Genomic DNA, 18,997 nt, shown 5'->3' with positions numbered 1-18,997 from the left:
GAGGAATTATCCTTGCAAGAACAAGTTGTGTTTGATGGCGAGTGGTACTTGTCGGGGATCTTTTTTTTTTTAAGAGCAGATCAGTGTTGAGACAGTTTTGGTTTGTTGGTGCTGCGTGTTTAGTGGTGCATCTCTTTGCCTGTTGGGTTTGGGGTGCCATTTGGCATCAGTGACCGTGGCCTGGGAAGGCCCCTGACCAGCAGCCTCTGAGGGCTGTGGCTTTAGTGGGGACACAGCATCTCCCCTGACTCAGGGCTGACCTCTTTGGCATGTGCAACGATGAGGTAATTCCGACTGCAGGCGAAACAGCTCTTACACGGAATTGTAAAGAAGCCTGCCCGAATATGTCACGCCCAATAAATTCCAGGAACAATGCAGCTCAGTGAAGGCTCCAAGTCGATTAAGAAATAAAGAGATTATGTGGAAAGAATGGGCTTCATGGCAAGTGTTTTACTTGCGGTTTGATCTTTTGAAATGTTTGTGTTAATATTAATCTGTGTCTTGAGTTTTTTAGACTTTTTATTGGCGCACAGTTGTTCTACAGTGTTGTGCTTCTGCTGTGCAAAGTGAATCAGTTATAGTATGTATACACGGACCCCCTCTCTTTGGGGTTTCCTTCTCATTCAGGTCACCAAGAGCACTGAGTAGAGTTCTCTGTGTTATACAGTAGGTTCTCAATAGTTACTTTAAACATGGTATCAGTATCGTATATGTGTCAATCCCAGTCTCCCAGTTCATCTCCCCCTCCCTCACCGTAATCATAAGTTTGTTCACCACACCTTGTCCTATTTCTGCCTTGCAAATAAGTTCATCTGTATCATTTTTCTAGATTCCTTGTATAAGCAATACTGTATTTGTTTTTCTCTTTCTGACCTCACTCTGTAATACAATCTCTAGGTCCATCCACTTGTCTGCAGATCACATTATTTCATTGCAGCTTATGGCTGACTATATTCCATTGTATATATGTACCACATCTTTATCCATTCTTCTGTAGATGGACATTTAGGTTGCTGCAATGAAAATCAGGCATGTGTCTCTTTGTGAATTAATATCTTTTCCCCAAATAACGCCTAGTTGTGGGATTGCCCTATCGCACGGGAACTCTGTTTTTCATTTCTTCAGAAACGTCCAGAATGCTTTCCACGGTGGCTGCACCCGCTTACACCCCACCGAGAGTGTAGACAGACCCCCATCCCCCAGGCCCTCTGCAGCACTTATTCTCTGTAGACCTCTTTGGTGCCGGCAGTCCTGAAAGGTGTGAATGGCACCTCACTGTAGTTTCCATTTGCGGATGTGGAGTATCTTACCATGCTCTTTTTATTTGGTGAGTATCATTGGCTTCCTTCTCCTTCTCCAGGAGAAGGAAATGGCAACCCACTCCAGTGTTCTTGCCTGGAGAATCCCAGGGACGGGGGAGCCTGGTGGGCTGCCGTCTATGGCGTTGCACAGAGTCGGACATGACTGAAGCAACGTATCAGCAGCAGCAGCATTGGCTTATTGGAAGTCAGCCCTGTTGTGATCTTTTCTGATGATTTTCTCCAGGAAATATATTGAACACAGGTCTCATTTCCAGCCTCGATGATTCTTGAACATGGAGACCCCAGCAGTGCCTATTTTCAAGGTGTTGTTACAAACAGCGGTCACAAGGCGGCAGCATTTCTCCACGCCCAACGCTGGTTTCTCAGGAAGCTGACCTTAGGAAAACTCCTGTTCCTGGCCGTCCCTTAGAGTGAATATGTCAGAGGAAACACCCAAGGCTGTGTCTCCTGACTTCTCTCCCTTACCCTTTGTCCCCTGAACACCTCCCCATTCCTGCAACAGCAGTCTGGGGAGGGTGCTGTCATCCGTGGGTTGGGGGGGCCCTCAGGAAGGAGGCTGGAGGTGGGAACCCCACCGGCAGAGCCATGGAGCCCAGGGGACTGTCCAGAGCACCTGCAGCCCTGAGGCCGCCCCTTCCTGTGGGGGCAGGAGGCCTGGACTCTGCAGGAGGGACCGCCCCCCGCATCTGAGACTGCAGCTCGTGCAGAGTGTCCACTGGGGAGGGCTTGTGGGCCAGCATGTCGTCATGTCGTCCCGCTCCCTCAGCCCAGGACGGTCCAGCCTGGGGACCCAAGTGCTCGGGCTCCAGGGGTGTGACCCCAGCCCGGGTCACCAAGGCCTGAGGGGGCAGAGCCTGCGTTTCTCTTTTTTTTCCTTTTTTCATGTTAATGTTTGTTCTGAATGGGGGTATATAGGTGATCTATAATGTTGTATGGCTTGTTTTTTAAGGTGTACAGTAACTTGATTCACTTGTACATAGTTATGTACGTGTTATTCTGGGTCTCTTCCCATGTCTGTTATTACAGACTGTTGAGTAGGGTTACTTGTACTGATCAGTTGGTTTTTGCTGACTAACATAAACACACTAGTATTTATAAAATGATCTCAACCTAACTTCTTCCTGGCCAGCACCTTTTCCTTTTAGCAGCCATAGGTTGCTTTTGTAAGTCTGTGAGGCTGCTTCTGTTTTGTGAAGAAGTCACTTGTGTCTGAGTTTTGATGTAACCGGGAGTGTACATGGCGTATGACTTTCCCTGTCTCTGTGACTTCACTTAGTATGGTCAGCTCTACTTCCTTTCTCGTGGCTGGGCGTGGCAATATTTCATCTCTTCCTTGGGGCTGAGTACATTGCATTCTGTATCCGTACCCCATCTCGTGTGTCTGTTCGTCTGTCCGTCGGCACTTAGGTTGCTTCCCTCACTTGGCTGTCGTACATAGTGCTGCCATGATCACTGGGGCCCAGGTGCCTTGGTCTGGATCTCGCCCCAGCCTGGGAAAGCTGGATCACAAAGGACTTCGGTGCTCAGCTTTCTAAAGACCTTCCCTGCGGTCCCCGAAGTACAGGCACTGATTTACCTTCCCACCAGCAGTGTAGAAGGGTTTCCCTAATCCACACCCTCTTTTGCAGATTTTTTGTGATAGCCGTTCTGACAGGTGTAAAGTGATACCTCATTGGACTTTTGACTTGCATTTCTCGAATAATCAGTGATGCTGACCGTCTTTTCCCCGCCTTTATGGCCATCTGTGTGCCTTCTTGGCAGAAATGTCCCTTTAGATCTTTGGTCCATTTGTCTTTGCATATTGTTTTTGTTGTTACTGAGTTGCATCAACTGTTTGTATGTGCTGGAGACAAATTCTTTGGATATCAAAAGGATATTATATCCTTTTGCAAATATTTTTTTCCCAGTTTGATGGTTGTCTTTTTTATGGTTTCCTTCCTGTGCAAACTCTTTGAAGGGTAATTAGGTCCTGTATGTTGATTTTTGTTTTATTTTCATGATTCTGAGTTGTGGATCCATAAAGAACTTGCTGCCATAAATTTCAAAGTGTGTGCTGCCTGTATTTTTCTCAAGACTTCTTATCGGATCCTTACATTTAGATCTTTCATCTATTCCAAGTTAATTATCGCATGCAGCGTTAAGGGATCCTCGCATTTCATCCTGTTTGTAACTGTTTAAGGACCTGCACACTGTCCGCCCTTTGGCGCTTCCCAGTGTAGGTTCCCAGCTTCCTCGTAGATGGGTTCTGTTTCCTCCACACCTTCTGCAGCAACTCTTCTTGGCAGGCTTTTTGCCAATGGCCATTCTGACCCGTGTGAGGTGATGCCTTGTTGTAATTTTGATGTGCGTTTCTCAAAAATTTTAAACGATGTTGAAATCTTTTCTTGTGATTTTTTTTTTAAACAGTGTGAGTGGCCCTTACCTCTTGTGGTTGGCGTCTTGAAGGTTTGCCCTGTGTGAATTCTATTTCGGTGACTACCCCCAGGACATTTGTGGAGGGCAGGTGGTATTTTTTTTAACTAACAGCCCCTTGAGGTAAAAGTAACTCAGTGGTGTCTGACTGTTTGCAAGCCCATGGACCGTAGCCTGCCAGGTTCCTCTGTCCATGGAATTCTAAAGGCAAGAATACTGAGTGGCTTGCCATTTGCTTCTCCAGGGGATCTTCCTGACCCAGGGATCCAACGTGGATCTCCTGCTTTGCAGGCAGATTCTTCACCATCTGAGCCATCAGGGAAGCCTACTATTAACAGACATTTCTAAGTATAAAGACAGGTCAACTTAAAAAGTATCAGCAGATACATGCTTGACTTTATCTTATCATCAATAGTACATTAGAATATGTAATAAATCCATGCACCTTTTCCAAAGGAATACCCGAGACAGAAGTAGCAATAAAGTTATAAGTGACAGTCATTAATCAGGTGAAATAATTTGGATGAAGCATCTCTCTCTCTGAGAGATGGGGACTGGGCAAGCCCCTCAGGCCTGTGTCACTAAGAGCCCATCTGCACGGGTTTTGAAGTTGTTGTTACCAGGTGGCAGTATCTTCATTTTTATATTCTGTTAGAGTAGGGTTGATTTCCAATGCAGTGTTGGTTTTAGGTGGTACAGGACCTTCATTTAGTAATCATAGATAGACCTGTGTCTAGTACTCTTGCCTGGAGAATCCCATGGATGGAGGAGCCTGGTGGGCTGCAGTCCATGGGGTCGCTAAGAGTCGGACGCGACTGAGTGACTTAGCTTTCACTTTTCACTTTCATGCATTGGAGAAGTCAGTGGCAACTCACTCCAGTGTTCTTGCCTGGAGAATCCCAGGGATGGTAGAGCCTGGTGGCCTGCCGTCTACGGGGTTGCACGGAGTCGGACACGACTGAAGCGCCTTAGCAGCAGCGGCAGCAGCAGCAGACCTGTGTCTGTTCTCTATGGGGTTCTTTTCCCATGTAAGTTGTATTGTGTTCAGTACAGTTCCCTGTGCTCTGCAGTAGGTCGTCTTTGATCATCTATTTGATACATAGTATGTGTATGTGTGAATCTTAACCTCCTAGTTTATCCCTCCACCTAGGTTTTTATTAATAACCATAAGTCTGTTTTCTAATGCTGTCTTTCTGTGTAAGTTAGTGCTCTTGCGTGGATTTATTCATTTCCCCTGTAAAAGACAGGATGCTTGTCCTGCTCTGGGTTACATCAGCTCACATGGACATATGTACATGTTCTCATCCCTCAGTTGATTCTTGCTTCTGCTAATGGCATTTTCCTCATTTATATGACTAAGCGTACTCTATGGTGCAGAGGTTGCACTTAGACTTCATTTTTCCGTTGCTGGACCTGTTGGTGGATTCAGTGTCTTGGCTCTTGTAAAGAGTGCTGCCCTGAAGACAGGGTGCACGTGTCATTTTGCATGGCAATTTCTTGTATCTAAGCCCAGGGCTGGGATTACTGGCTCCTGTAGGTTTTCTTAAGGAACCTACATGCTGTTCTCATAAAGGCTGCACGTGTTTACACCCCACGAAGAGTGGAGGTGGATTCTCCGTTCCCCCAGGCCCTCTGCAGCATTTGTTCTCTGCAGATCTTTTTAGTGATGGCCCTTCTGACAGATGTGAGGTGAATCCTCATTGTGGTTTTCAGTTGCGTTTCTGTGTTGATAACTGAGGGGGGTGGAATCTTACCATGCTCTTTTTATTTGTGTGAGCACAGTTTACCTCTTGACATTGGCTTCTTGAAAACCAGCCCTGTTGTGAAATCTTTTCTGATAATTTACCCAGGGCATTTGTTGAGGGCAGGTGTCCTTTCCAGCCCCAAGGCCTCTAGAACATTAAGAGCCCAGCAGGGCCTATTTTCCAGAGAAGGCAATGGCACCCGACTCCAGTACTCTTGCCTGGAAAGTCCCATGGGCGGAGGAGCCTGGTGGGCTGCAGTCCATGGGGTCACCAAGAGTCGAACACGACTGAGCAACTTCACTTTCACTTTTCACTTTTATGCATTAGAGAAGGAAATGGCAACCCACTCCAGTGTTCTTGCCTTGAGAATCCCAGGGACGGGGGAGCCTGTTGGGCTGCCATCTATGGGGTCTCACGGGGTCGGACACGACTGAAGTGACTTCGCAGCAGCCCCAGCAGCAGGGCCTATTTTCAAGGTGTTGTTACAAAAAGGGCCACAAGGCGGCAGCATTTCTCCATGCCCAACTCTGGTTTCTCAGGAAGCTGGCCCGGTCAATTTAGAGTTGAATGTGTCAGAGGAAACACCCAAGGCTGTGTCTCCTCACTTCTACCCCTTACCTTTTGTCCCCTGAAAACCTCCCCATTCCTGCAACAGCAGTCTGGGGAGGGTGCTGTCATCTGTGGGTTGGGGGGGGCCCTCAAGAAGGAGGCTGGAGGTGGGAACCCCACCAGCAGAGCCATGGAGCCCAGGGGACTGTCCAGAGCTCCTGCAACCCTGAGCCCACCCCTTCCTGTGGGGAAGGCCTGCGGCTCATGCAGAGGGTCCATTGGGGAGGGCTTGTGGGCCAGCATGTTGTCCCGCTCCCTCAGCCCAGGACGGTCCAGCCTGGGGACCCAAGTGTTTGGACTCCAGGGATGTGACCCCAGCCTGGGTCACCAAGGCCTGAGGGGGACAGAGCCAGCATTTATTTCTTCTTTTACTGTTTGTTTGAATGGGAGTATATAGGTGATTTACCATGTGGTGTGGTTTTTTCAGGTGTACAGCCACTTGATTCACTTGTACTTAGTCATATATATGTTTTTCTGGTTCTCTTCCCATATCAGTTATTACTGAGTGTTTTATAGGGTTCCTGCGCTATACAGTTGGGTTTTTTTGATTAATACATACACACCATTATTTATCAAATAACATTAACCTGCTAGTTTCTCCCTGCCCACCACCTTTCCTTCTTGATAACCATACGTTTCTAAGTCTGTGAGGCTGGTTCTGCTTTCTGAAGGAGTTCATTTGTCACCGTTTTAGAGTCCACTTGGTCGTGGTACCTTGGAGTTTCGTCTTTCTGATTCTCACTTCACTTAGTACGATGATCCTGAGATTGCACGTGCTCCTGCAGATGGCATGCTTTCGCTCTTTTTCATGGCTGAGTCATGTTCCGTTGTGTACATGTATCACTTGTTTTTATCCCCTCATCCGTTCATGGAAGTTTGTTTACTTCCCTGTCTTCGCTGTTGTAAAGCTGCTGCTGTGCCTGTCTGGGTGCATGGTTTTCTCCAAGTCTGGTTTTTTCCTCATATGCTCTTAAGAGTGGGACAGCCAGATCACAGGGCAGCTCTGTTTGTTTATATTAATGCCTTCTAAATGCACTTCCATATTGCTGTTACCAGCTACATCCACCAGCATCATTGAAGGGTCCACTGTTCTTACCCGACAGTGTACTTCTGCGGATTTTTAATACTGTCCTTTTCCATTTCTCTGAGGTGATACCTCATTGTCATTTTGATCTTCTCATCTCTGATAATTTCCCATATCGAGCCATTCCTCATGTGCTTTAACATTGGGAACTGTATGTAGCTGATATTTTTTTCTTGACAGTTTGCCCTGTTTTTAATTATTTTTGATCAGTTACCCCTGGATTTTTTGAGGGCAGGTGTTACTTAGAGCCCAGCAGTCCTTCTTTGTGGATATTAAGTGTCCCTAAGCAGTAATTTTCTGGTTGCTCCTGTGGGGAATGGCCAGAACTCAGATTTCTCTCTGGCACTTGTGGTGAGCCCGACTAAGAAGGGGAGCCTTGTTACCTAGGGCTGCTGGACACGGGGTTTCTCTGGCCATGGCTTGTGACTGGCCCTGGCCCACCTTAGGCTCAGAGAGCGTGCAGGGTCCCCCCCGCCCCCCACGGGATGGCCGTCATCTTCTTGTGGACTTCTCTCTGCTCCGTGCGTTTAGCTCATGGCTGCATCCTTGTTTCCCTGCCTCACTCTGTCCCCCGTGGGAGTGGTCCTCCATCTTTAGCCATTTAATTCCAGTTCGGAGCTAAAAATGGAAAGACTCCAAACTTCCACGGTTGATCAACTGAAAAGATGAAAGGTGGGAAATCTACACCAAGTCCTGTGTTTATATCCAGCACGCACGTGTTCAGGGGTCTGTGCAGTTGGGAGGAGACAGATGAACAATGTTTTCTCTTCCAGGGAGGGACCATCATTGGCAGTGCCCGCTGCCAGGACTTCCGTACTCGGGAAGGCCGCCTGAAGGCCGCATGTAACTTGGTTCAGCTGGGCATCACCAGCCTGTGTGTGATCGGCGGGGACGGCAGTCTCACCGGGGCCCACATCTTCCAGACGGAGTGGAGCGGGCTGCTGGAGGAGCTGGCCCGCGACGGTGCGTCTCTGCCGCCCACCCCTCCCCATCAGCGCTCCCACTGCTGGCATCCTGCCCCATGAACTGTCCGCACGTGCTTGTTGCTGGCGGTGCTGCAGACCTCAAAGCTGCCACCGCAGGACTCAGATTTGTGGCTCAGACAATAACAAAAGTGATTATAAGAATAACATTTATTCCAACATCCTACGTGCCAGGCACAGCTCCACTTTGACCCTGGTGGTTTTGTGCCCGCTCAGGATAACCATCTGGAGCTTCTGTGCCGATTCCCGCTTTACAGAGGAGGGTCAGGGGCTCACGGTGAAGCCACCTGGCCACGAGAGTGGCCCCGCTCACACCAGCCCTCAGACACCTGCGGCTGCCCCTGCCAGCTCCCCTGGGGTCCCTCCAGCCACTGGTACGAGACTTGGTCCTTTATCACCTCTGAAGCTGTGTAGGAAAGGATTTTTAAGAATCCTATATATCCTGTGATTTTTATCTTTTAAATGTGTTTTATATAATTCCAATTTAATGTAAAATATGACCAGTGGAAGCAAACTGAAGTAATATTAATAGCAACCTTGTGAAAGGCGTAAGCTTGAACTAGAGCGACGACCCACAGCGTTCCGTGAAGTCAGGGGAATGGAGGGTGGCTCTCACGCCAGATGACCCACACGTTCCGTGAAGTCTGGGGAACGGAGGGTGGCTCTCATGCCAGACGACTCACACATTCTGTGAAGTCTGGGGAACGGAGGGTGGCTCTCACGCTAGACGACCCACACGTTCCGTGAAGTCTGTCTGGGGAACGGAGGGTGGCTCTCACGCCAGCACCAGGGGCCTCGTGATGCTTCTGCACCACGTCTGGTGGGAGGCAGGTGGGCACGGTGGTGCCTTGGGTGGGGGGAGCATCGCTGCCCCTGCCTTGACCTTTGTGGTCCATTTAAGTAGCTCTTCCAACCCTGGTGGTCTTTCCTGAGAGCGCCAAGTACATCTGTGAAATAATAGGGCCCCACAGGCCTGTCAGGAGTCAGGGTACCAGTTGTACCACATCCTGGAGGACGGGCTTCTGGCATGGTGACCCGCCACAGTCAGAGCCAGGCCGCTGTCAGACAGAAGTCACATCTTTCCCCGCCGTCTCTGTGCGCTCCTTCCCTCCTCCAGCTTCTGTTCCTGGGTTGGTGCTCCTGTCTGGGCGTCGGGTGACTGCTCCCCTCTGTGTCCTCGCCTCCACCTCCGTCTGGCTCTTACGTCCGTCAGCATGCAGGGTTAGGTCCCGTGGTCGTGACGCTGTGGGTAGGAGATGCATGTAGGAGCACGCGCTCCCCCACGTCATCCCGGGCGTGCGGCTTGTCCCCACACAGGCAAGATCAGCACGGAGCAGGTTCAGAAGCACGGGCACCTCAACGTGGTGGGAATGGTGGGCTCCATCGACAACGACTTCTGCGGCACGGACATGACCATCGGCACGGACTCGGCCCTGCACCGCATCATCGAGGTGGTGGACGCCATCATGACGACCGCCCAGAGGTGGGGACGCAGGGACCAGCAGGAGGGGGCTGTGTAGACCTCAGAGCCAGCTCTGGAAAGTTCCACAAGCCTTGTCGCTTGATATTACAAACAATTTTGTATTGGTGCAATCAGTGGTTGTCCTCGTTTACTCTTTATTTTCAATTTTTAAGAGTCACTGCTTTCTGATTGTCAAAGAAAATGTTTATTGCAGAGAATTTAGAAAAACGAAAAAAATTAGTCATCATTACGTCAAGTCCTGCACAAAGCTCCCCTGCAGGAGTGGCAGACCGTAGAGCCCCAGGTTTGCACGGCCCTGGTCAGAGCTGGGCAAGGCCCCGCCCTGCGCCCTCCTCACCTGGGGTTCCCGCCGATGGATGAGGAGTGACCCCACGTCCCGGGTTGTAGGCTCAGGGCTGAACCTTTCCCATCACGCCCTCCCTGGCTCCCTCAGGCTTCCAAAGCACCTTCACAAAAGTCAAGTGAGTGAGACAGTGGAACACGTGCCTCCTTCGTGGACGAGCCCTTGCCACCATCTCAGGGCCACGCCCGGGGAACCGTGGCTGGAGACAAACCTCAGACCCCATTTGGGTTCCCAGGGTTACTGGTGGCAGTTAGTTTCCTGTTTGTGGAAAGGCCATGGTCCCGGGCACAGACCTGACTCCTTCGCTCTCGTCTCCTGAGCTGATGCGGGGACATCCAGCCTGTGGTTCTGGCTGGAGAAGCTTGACTCTGCCCAGTGGAACCCTCATCCTGGGAAGACCATACACGCATATCCTGGTGGTGTGAGCGTGCCTGGCACAAGAACACAACCAGAGGCGTTCACTGCTGCAGCCCCTTCGCTCAGAAGAGGCTGAAACACACTCCCCATAGTGTTTGCTTGTGTGCAGAGTGGGTCGTCTGAGGGGGATAGCTGGGGCCCTGCCGTCTGCCCGGCCATGCTAAGTGGACGCTCCTCTGTCTCTCTCCAGCCACCAGCGGACCTTCGTCCTGGAGGTGATGGGGAGACACTGCGGGTATGGACACACGGACGCAGTCGGGGTGGGAGGTCCCCAGGGATCCCCATACCCCAGCTCAAGCATCCCAGGAGGGGCATGTCTCGTCTGTGGGGCTGTCCTGGGCGGGGGCACCCAGCCCCGACGCCTCGTGAAACCCTCGCTCTCTGCCTGCAGGTACCTGGCCCTGGTGAGCGCTCTGGCCTGTGGGGCCGACTGGGTCTTCCTTCCCGAGTCCCCACCTGAGGAAGGCTGGCAGGAAAACATGTGCATCAAGCTCTCAGAGGTAACTCCCTTTCTGCCCCCTGTGGCTGCCGGCCTCTGGTCGCGCTGCCTGGCCTGCCGTGTGGTGGCCGTGGGCATGTTCCATGTCAAGGAGCTTTTAGCCTGTGGAGGCTCTCTGCTCAGAGTGGCTTCAGGCTTGTGGCTGTGACCTGGGGGCGTCCCGTCCGTCCACCTCCCGCTGCAAGAAGCAGCTGAGCTTTTGAGCCACTTGTGCAAAGCGGGCGCTCAGCCATCCCTGGAGGAGGCCACGTAAGAGCAGGGTCTAAGGAACACAGCGCCGCTGTCCTCTCGGAAAAGAGGCGGGAGGCCTGGGAGTCGACTCCTCCCCGAGGCCCCCAGCTCTCAGCAGGCCAGGCCCTGACAGCTCGTTCCCCAGAGGGCGTCCCCCTCCCAGCGCTCGCCTCGCTGTGGGTTTGGCTCAGGCCTTTCCTTTCTTTTCTCTGTGGACTGTGCTCGTCTCACACTGTGGGTCACTGGTGTCAGGCAGATTTCGTCTGTGAGGCCTCGCAGAAAACAAGAGTGGCTTTCAGGACAGAAATCCCACCCCAGTGTGTGGACTTTCTCTTATTTTCACGACCATCTCATCACTGTTCTGTAGGCAAAAAATGGAAACCTATGGCAGAGGCCAGTTATCATATTCAGCAAGCACATGCATGCAGCCAGGACCCACGATCCATGAGGCATGGCCGTCACCTTCAAGGTGATGGTTTCCAAGAGCAGATTCCCAGCAACTAATGTAAGACGCTTTGACTCAAAAACCTGTATAAGAGACTTGGTAAAGCCGTCCCTTGGCTGGGAAGTTGATCCCTAGGTCGGGAAGATCCCCTGGAGAAGGGAAGACTATAATCCTAAGATACATTTTTTGTAATACTCTAAAGTCTGCACTGGCTCTTGAATTATAGCATTGGTTGGGAAGATGCCCTGGAGGAGGGATAAGGTACACACTCCAGGATTCTTGCCTGGAGAATCCCATGGACAGAGGAGCCTGGCAGGCTACAGTCCATGGGGCCGCAGAGTTGGATATGACTGAGCAATTTGGCACGCATGCACATGGAACTGGGAGGAATCACCCCTTTGAGGCTGAAGTCAGCCGCACAGGTCCCGGGGTGACCGTGAGCACGGAAGTAAGCCATGAGCTCACTGTCCCTTGCTTCTGGCTTGGGGACATGGGCGGTTCTCTGCTTCATGAAGGCCAGGCTGGGGCCCGGTTCCCAGGGAGATGGCAGAAAGCTGTCCTCTGGGGGAGCCAGCAGGCCTTGTCTGCAGGAGAGACCCGGGAGCCCAGCCTCAGGGCTCACCACTGTCTGGGGGTCCGGGTCAGAGGCAGTGGAGGCTTTTGATCTCCTGCGTCTGCCGGCCTGTCCCACCTTCTCACCCCGGGCGCCTGGACCTGCTCGTGTCCTTAGGAAGTGCTGCTGATGAAACCGGGTGACCGCGTGTCCCTGGAGACAGCCCAGTCAGTTGGGCAGAGGCCCCCGTTCAGAGTGGTTTAGGCATCTGAGGGTTTCTTCTTCCATCTCCTAGAACCGTGCCCGGAAGAAAAGGTTGAACATCATCATTGTGGCCGAAGGGGCCATCGACACCCAGAACAAGCCCATCACCTCGGAGCAGATCAAGGAGGTGAGTATGCTCCACGCCGTGCCTGCCTGATAGTGGGCTGTTCCAACACTTGGGCGAGGTGAGGTTTGGAGTGGGGTGCTGTTAGGTAAGTATTCCTGTTCTTCTTGATGGTTGAAAATAGTTTCATGACGACCGTGGCTTCACTGGCATGAGGATCTCACAGCTCCTGACTTCTAGGGAGCCCATGCCTCTGGAATACTGTCAGGAATATTCCCGAAGGCCCCAGGCTCTCCCGAGACAGAGGACATGAGATTGGGCAGGGTTAGAAGGTTCCAGGAGCCGGGGGGGTCAGCACAGTCATCCTCTCTCCTGCTGGAGCATCAGCTGAGCCTTGCTCATGGAGGAAGTGCTCTGCTGGCCTTAGTGACCGCCCCTCCACCCTGTGGGGGGCCGGCCCCATGCTCCGGCTGCGGGGCTGCTCATCTGGTGCTGGCTTGTCCGGCCTGGGAGGGACTGACTGGGCTCCCGGTCACCCAGGTAACCGGGCAGGTTCTGGACGCAGTGCTGGGGAAACGCCCACGGGGTCTGGTGGAAGCTGCCCATCAGGGGAGACACGTTCTCAGCGTGGCTTTGCAAGTTGGCATCTCCGCCTCTTCTGCGCCCCCGACCAGCTGTTCACCTGGTGATTAAAATATCAAGAGATCTGTGACAGTTGTCTGCTGGTATTTACAGAAATAATGAGTACGATCAGAGCAAAGATTTTCCTACCCACTTAACTGAAGTTGATATTTGACTGTGGAGGATGAGAGCCGGAGGGGGACCATGGGATTCCTACACCCCAGCCCCGACGTTTTCATAGAGTAAATGAGGGCCACTGAGGACACGGGACCTGGCCTGGCCACCCGGCTGGTTCTCGTGGCCCTGGCCATAGGGGATGCCTGGAGTTACTGTGTTGTGCTTTTCAAATACAGCCTTACAAATTTAAGGTGATTCATGGGAAAATTTACATTTTTATAAAGTATCCATGCTTTTAAATCCAAGCTATAGAAATAGTATCTTTAAAAACCTGTTTTAGTTATGTTCACTGGCAAAGTAGGAGAGACAATGGTTTTACCTAAGTTAAAGCATTTTTTTAAAAAAAAAAGTGATTTTGGCAAGCTGTTGAACATTCTTTCAGGAAGTAAAATTAAGAAGCTAGGACATTCTTGCATGTAGATACGCATACGGGTAGAGCCCTTCCCCGATTCCTAGCCCCCTGTGCTGGACAAGATGACATGCCCGGCCGTGTCCTGTTTCCCCTCAGCTTGTGGTCACGCAGCTGGGCTACGACACGCGAGTGACCATCCTTGGACACGTGCAGAGAGGCGGGACGCCATCAGCCTTTGACAGGATTCTGGTGAGTGAGGCTGGAGCTGGCCAGGCATGTCCCAAGGCAAGGAAAGCTTCTGGGATCGCAAAGGGACCAGGTTGCTCCAAAGACTGGGTGACATGGTGGAGCCATCAGTGAAGGGCGTCTCTGCCTACAGTGCTGGGTGGCTTTTCCCTGAAGTCCCTGGGAGACCTGCTCACCAAGGGGGTTCCTTGGCCCCCAGCCACCCACTGGGAGACCCCACCAAACATGGGGGACAACACCCAGAAGGTGGACAGGCAGTGTTCGTGTGCAGGTTTCTAGAAATGGACCCAGGGACCACAGAGACCCAGAGTGCAGTCTCTGTTTCCTGCTTTGCACGCCTCTGAGCCCCCAGCCCCAGTGGCTGGTTCTTACTGGATTCGAGCTCTTTGTTGGCGGGGGGTTAGAAGTAAGCAGGAAGGACTGAGTGACTAACAGAGACTCGGGGCAGGAGAAGCTAGGGGGAAGCTGAGGATGCAGCTGGTCTTGCCTGAACCAGGCAGGCCTCCGCCTAGGACAGCAAGCTGGGCTCCAGGCAGGCGGAGGGCCGGCTCTGAGCGTCGTGATGATGTTTCCAGGCCAGCCGCATGGGGGTGGAGGCCGTGGTCGCCCTCCTGCAGGCCACTCCCGAGACCCCGGCTTGCGTGGTGTCACTGAGCGGGAACCAGGCAGTGCGGCTGCCGCTGATGGAGTGTGTACAGATGGTGAGTGCGGGCGCGGGCTGGGTTCACTGCACGAGTGAATGACCTTCCCCAGGAGCCCCCATCCCCAGGGGGTGGACGGCAGAATGGGGGTGTTGGCTCCCGTCTCGGTCCTGTGACACGAGCAAGCCACCTCCATGGCGAGTCTAGCCTATCCTATGGGGGGCATCCTCTGGGCGCCTGTGTGCTTCCTACCAGGCCAGAGATAGCCCTGCAGGGACCAGGATCTTCACAGGGCAGGAGGGACAGTCTAGCCTCTCCAGGGTCAGCCTCTCCCACCCTCCTGTCCCTGAGACCCTCGCATCTGTGATGTGACATAGGTGGGGGGCCTGTCTCAGGTGACACCCTGACGTGCAGCACCTCCTCAGGCCCATTTCCTGGTAGACTGTCCACTAGGTGAGGCGGCCGTGGAGTTGCATTAGAAATTGTTACCATTTATTTTTCAAAGTCTCTTCATGACTATCGATTTATTTCATCTTCTCAGTGGCTCTGAGGTGTGTGGATTTTATAATGTGTACAGAGCGGTGATTAAGTCAAGGGACTTGTTGAAAGAAACCTTAGAAACATACTTTCCAAAAGCCTGTGGCAGTAAATGAATCCTGTGTGTGTGCACGTGTGTGCATCTGTGTCTGAGTGTGTACATGTATCATTCATGTGCGTCTGTGTGTGCATGTGTGTGTGTGCAGGCGTCATGCATGTTTGTGCACGTGTCACGTGTGCTTATGAGTGTGCACGTCATCCATGTGTGTGCACATGAGGATGTGCACGTTTGTGTCTGTGTGCATATGTCATGCCTGTGTATGAACGTGCGTGTGTCATGCATGTGTATGAGTGTGCACCTGTCGTGTGTATGAGTGTGCACGTGTGAGTGCATGTGTCATGTATATGTGTGCATGCCTGTGTACATGTGTCCTGCATATTTCTGTGTACACGTGCTATGCCTTTATGTATGAGTGTGCATGTGTCATGTCTGTGCACATGTGCATGTGGGAATGTATGTGCATGTGTCGGTGTACACGTCATGCATATGTATGAGTGTGCACATCATGCGTGTGTATGAGTGCACATGTGTGTGTGCACGTCATGCATCTGTGTGCATGTCTGTGTACACATCACGCCTGTGTGTGTATGAGTGTGCATGTCATGTGTGCGTGTATGAGCGTGTGCACGTGTTATGCATGTGTGTGCGTGTGTCGTGTGTGGAGTGTGAGGCTGTGGCTCAGAAGAACAGAACATGGAACGACGTGCAGTGGTTTACTGTGAGCACATTTCTTCTGTCCAGGCTCTCTCTGTTTGGAGACAGAGGCGGCTGGTACCACTGGCTTGTCCTCCAACGACCGGGCGTCATGGTGTCTCAGCCTGACGGTCGCAAGGCCACAGCCGGCCCCTCCCTGACCAGCTGCTGCTTGCTGGGTCTCTTCCCAAGGGCCGGGCATGTGGTCATTACTACAGACGACAGCAGAAGTAGGGGGCATTTTTCTTACCGCACAGCTGAGGAAACTGACGTTCAGAGAGAGGGGTGACTCGCCTGGGATCCTGGGGCTGAAAGGGGGAGTTGGTGCTGGACCCCAAGTGCTCTGGCTCCAGGACAGCCTGCCCCCAGCCCCGCCCCTCTGCCCCTGCCCCCGGGGAGCCAGGTGGTTTCTGTTTGCTCTTTCCTCACCAGGGTCAAAGGGGATCCTTCGGAGCCTGGCCTGGGAGACTCACCTCCTGGCCTTGCTCTCGGGGGCAGGATCCCTGAGATCTCAGGACCCACTGACCCTGCGGTGCCTCTAGTCCTTTTCTACGAAGCAGTCTGTGTGGCGGTCGGGTGGTGTGGGCTCGCTGACCCCAGCTGCCGGCTGCAATGTCCAATTTGAACCAACCCGGGATGGAAGGGCCCAGCTGGTTCTGTGTCCCCGGCCCAGATCCGGGGACACACTAAGTCCTGACACGTTCTTTCTTCCTTACAGACCCAGGAGGTACAAAAAGCGATGGATGAGAGGAGATTTAAGGATGCCGTGCGACTCCGAGGAAGGTGACTGTTCTGAAAACTGTTTCCCTGAAGCCTCTGTTTGTCAGCGTGTGCCCAGGTTGCGCTGCTTCTGTCTCAACATAAGAAGCCAGAAGTGAGACAGGAGGCACTGCTTCTGCTGGTGGATGGTCTGGGTGGCTAATTAGAGGGAAATGTGTTTGTTTTTTTGTTGAGGTGGAGAGGTGTTCAGAAGCTGAGATGACAGAGAGCCTGACATGTGGGTTGCTAGCATTCCAGGAAAGAAACTAGCTGCATTCTGGACGCAGCCCCCTCAGCCCCCTCACACAGCGTCCATCCCAGACTCTGGGACCGCCTGGGGCTCCTTTCCAGATCGAAAGCCCGCACCGCAGCCACCCGCGCCCCGCGCAGGCATCGTCTGAGGCCCCTTCTCCCCGGGAGAGCCCATCTGCTCTGTCCTACTCTCTAGCCTGTGGTCCGACTCCAGCCTTTTCTTCCAGGAGCTTCGAGAACAACCTCAATACCTACAAGCGGCTGGCCATCAAGCTGCCGGACTCTGAAATCCCAAAGGTAGGAGACCCTGCCCCCTGTCCTCTCCCCTGCTTCCGGCCCGGCTTGGTCCTTGCTTCGTGGAGGCCACCCCGCGCCCCTCCAGTGCGTCCCTCCCACCCCCGCCCAGCCGGACCTCGCGGCCCGAGTCCCCGCGCCAGCCTCTCACTTGCGCATGGGCTTGGGGGGTGCGCCTAGCCAGTGACCTGCCCCGCCCCCTGACTTGCAGAGCAACTGCAATGTGGGCGTCGTGAACGTGGGTGCGCCCGCAGCCGGCATGAACGCGGCCGTGCGCGCTGCCGTGCGCGTGGGCATCTCTGAGGGACACAAGATGTTTGCCGTGTACGACGGCTTCGAGGGCTTCGCCAAAGGCCAGGTGAGTCCTGGGGGCGCCCGCGGGGAAGGGCTTCGGTGAAAGGCAGGTTCTGGATTTCTGAGGTGGTGGGTACTGCGTCTCTGGGATCCCAGAACTGGGACATTAGGTGGGAAGGGGAGCAGATGCACGCGAAGTAGTGGGGAGGTGCGCTTGGGATGCTGGTGCCCCTGACTATGGGACCTTGGGGTCCAGCTCAGGCCCTGGCTCCTCCTGCCTCTCAGGGAAAGCTGTTTCTTCATGTTCGGCAAATCCTTACAGACATGCCGCCTGTCAGAGGGGCAGACTCTGAGCTGTTTGTAAAGCCTTCTCCTTCCCTTTACTTGTTCACCTCAGCTGTTTCTCTATGTGTTTGCACCTTAGATAAAGGAAATCGGCTGGGGGGACGTTGGAGGCTGGACGGGCCAAGGCGGCTCCATCCTTGGGACAAAACGGTAATTCTCCCGTCTTGATCCTGACCTGCTCTCGGGGAGCAGGGTGCCACGTTGCAGGGAGAGGAACTGTGCGGCATTCATGTCCCATCCGGGATCCGGGAGGGAAGGGATTGGCACCAGCTCGCGTCTGGGCCACACTCTGGGAGAGACCCAGGCCAGGTGTGGGGAGCGGTGAGACCCAGGCCAGGTGTGGGGAGCGGTGAGATGCGGCCTCAAAGGGACACCAAGCGGAGGGCCTGGGAGGGCCTCCCCGCTGGTTCCTTGTTTCCTTCGTTGGAACAAGCCGGTGGTGGCAGAAAGCCCTCATCCCGTGTGGGGCGGTGCAGACGCAGGCACGTGGGCTGCAGTGACTGTGCCCTGTAGAGGAGCTAGATGTGGCTCAGCGTCCAGGGAGCCCAGCCACCAGGTCACCACCACCCAAGGGAGGACCCGAGGGGCTCCGCACAAAACCGCAGGTTTCTGAACCGGGGATGCTCCTGTTGCGGTTACAGCGGGGCCCGGATGTGTTCCCGCCGAGGCGCTGATTTAACACGAGGCTGTTTGCTCTCTCATCTCTGGGCGCAGCCATCACTGTGTGTCTCATATTATATGGAAGGACAGTGTGGGTACCTGGGCTCAGAGGGGCGTTGGATTCCGCACGAGTGGTAGCCTGTTGTCCAAAGGAATCATCCCAGCTTCTGCCCTGCCCTGAAGCTGGGCACCCTGCCACCAGCGCTCCGCGGAGCTGACCTAGGTGTCCAGAGCTCTTGTGGTCCTGTCCCCCAGCACCCTTGGGGATGGTGGTGTGATGGCGGAGCTCCATGCAGGGGATAGTGCCCCCTGGCTGCCTCCTGGGCCTCTTCGACCAACTGTAACTCTGTTTCATGAGCCCCACCCTCCCGGAGGCTGCTCTGGGGGCGGCGGGGCTGGAGGGGTGGCTGGCAGCACCTTCTCACGATGCTTGGATGCTGGGGAACCCTCTAGTCGACTCTGCATGCACTCGTGTGTCCTGAGCACCCAGCCCTACAACCTCTCTACAGCTTCCCCTAGGGAGCCCATCCCAATTGTGAAGCCTTGATGCCCAGGGGACACAGCGGAAAGGTCGGGGTGGGCGCTGGGTGGGCTCTCTCAACGGCTGAGTA

At 53.5% G+C, this 18,997-nt stretch overlaps 1 protein-coding gene across 2 annotated transcripts in view; it reads left to right on the top strand.

Annotated features, from left to right (window-relative positions):
• Positions 1-18,997, top strand: part of PFKP (phosphofructokinase, platelet) — a 53,683-nt gene that overhangs the window by 21,165 nt on the left and 13,521 nt on the right. For both annotated transcript variants that reach the window (XM_070381216.1, XM_070381215.1), the window contains exons 4-14: positions 7,946-8,135; positions 9,473-9,638; positions 10,589-10,633; positions 10,790-10,898; positions 12,422-12,517; positions 13,761-13,853; positions 14,426-14,551; positions 16,501-16,565; positions 17,021-17,090; positions 17,299-17,445; positions 17,806-17,876. In XM_070381216.1, the coding sequence (XP_070237317.1) occupies positions 7,946-8,135; positions 9,473-9,638; positions 10,589-10,633; positions 10,790-10,898; positions 12,422-12,517; positions 13,761-13,853; positions 14,426-14,551; positions 16,501-16,565; positions 17,021-17,090; positions 17,299-17,445; positions 17,806-17,876 (1,178 nt within the window). The remainder of the gene's footprint in view (positions 1-7,945; positions 8,136-9,472; positions 9,639-10,588; positions 10,634-10,789; positions 10,899-12,421; positions 12,518-13,760; positions 13,854-14,425; positions 14,552-16,500; positions 16,566-17,020; positions 17,091-17,298; positions 17,446-17,805; positions 17,877-18,997) is intronic.

The sequence above is a fragment of the Bos mutus genome, chromosome 13, assembly GCF_027580195.1.
Source record: "Bos mutus isolate GX-2022 chromosome 13, NWIPB_WYAK_1.1, whole genome shotgun sequence".
Classification (NCBI taxonomy): Eukaryota; Metazoa; Chordata; class Mammalia; order Artiodactyla; family Bovidae; genus Bos; species Bos mutus.
Note: the sequence above shows the minus strand (reverse complement) of the source record. Positions and strands in the feature narration are given on the sequence as shown.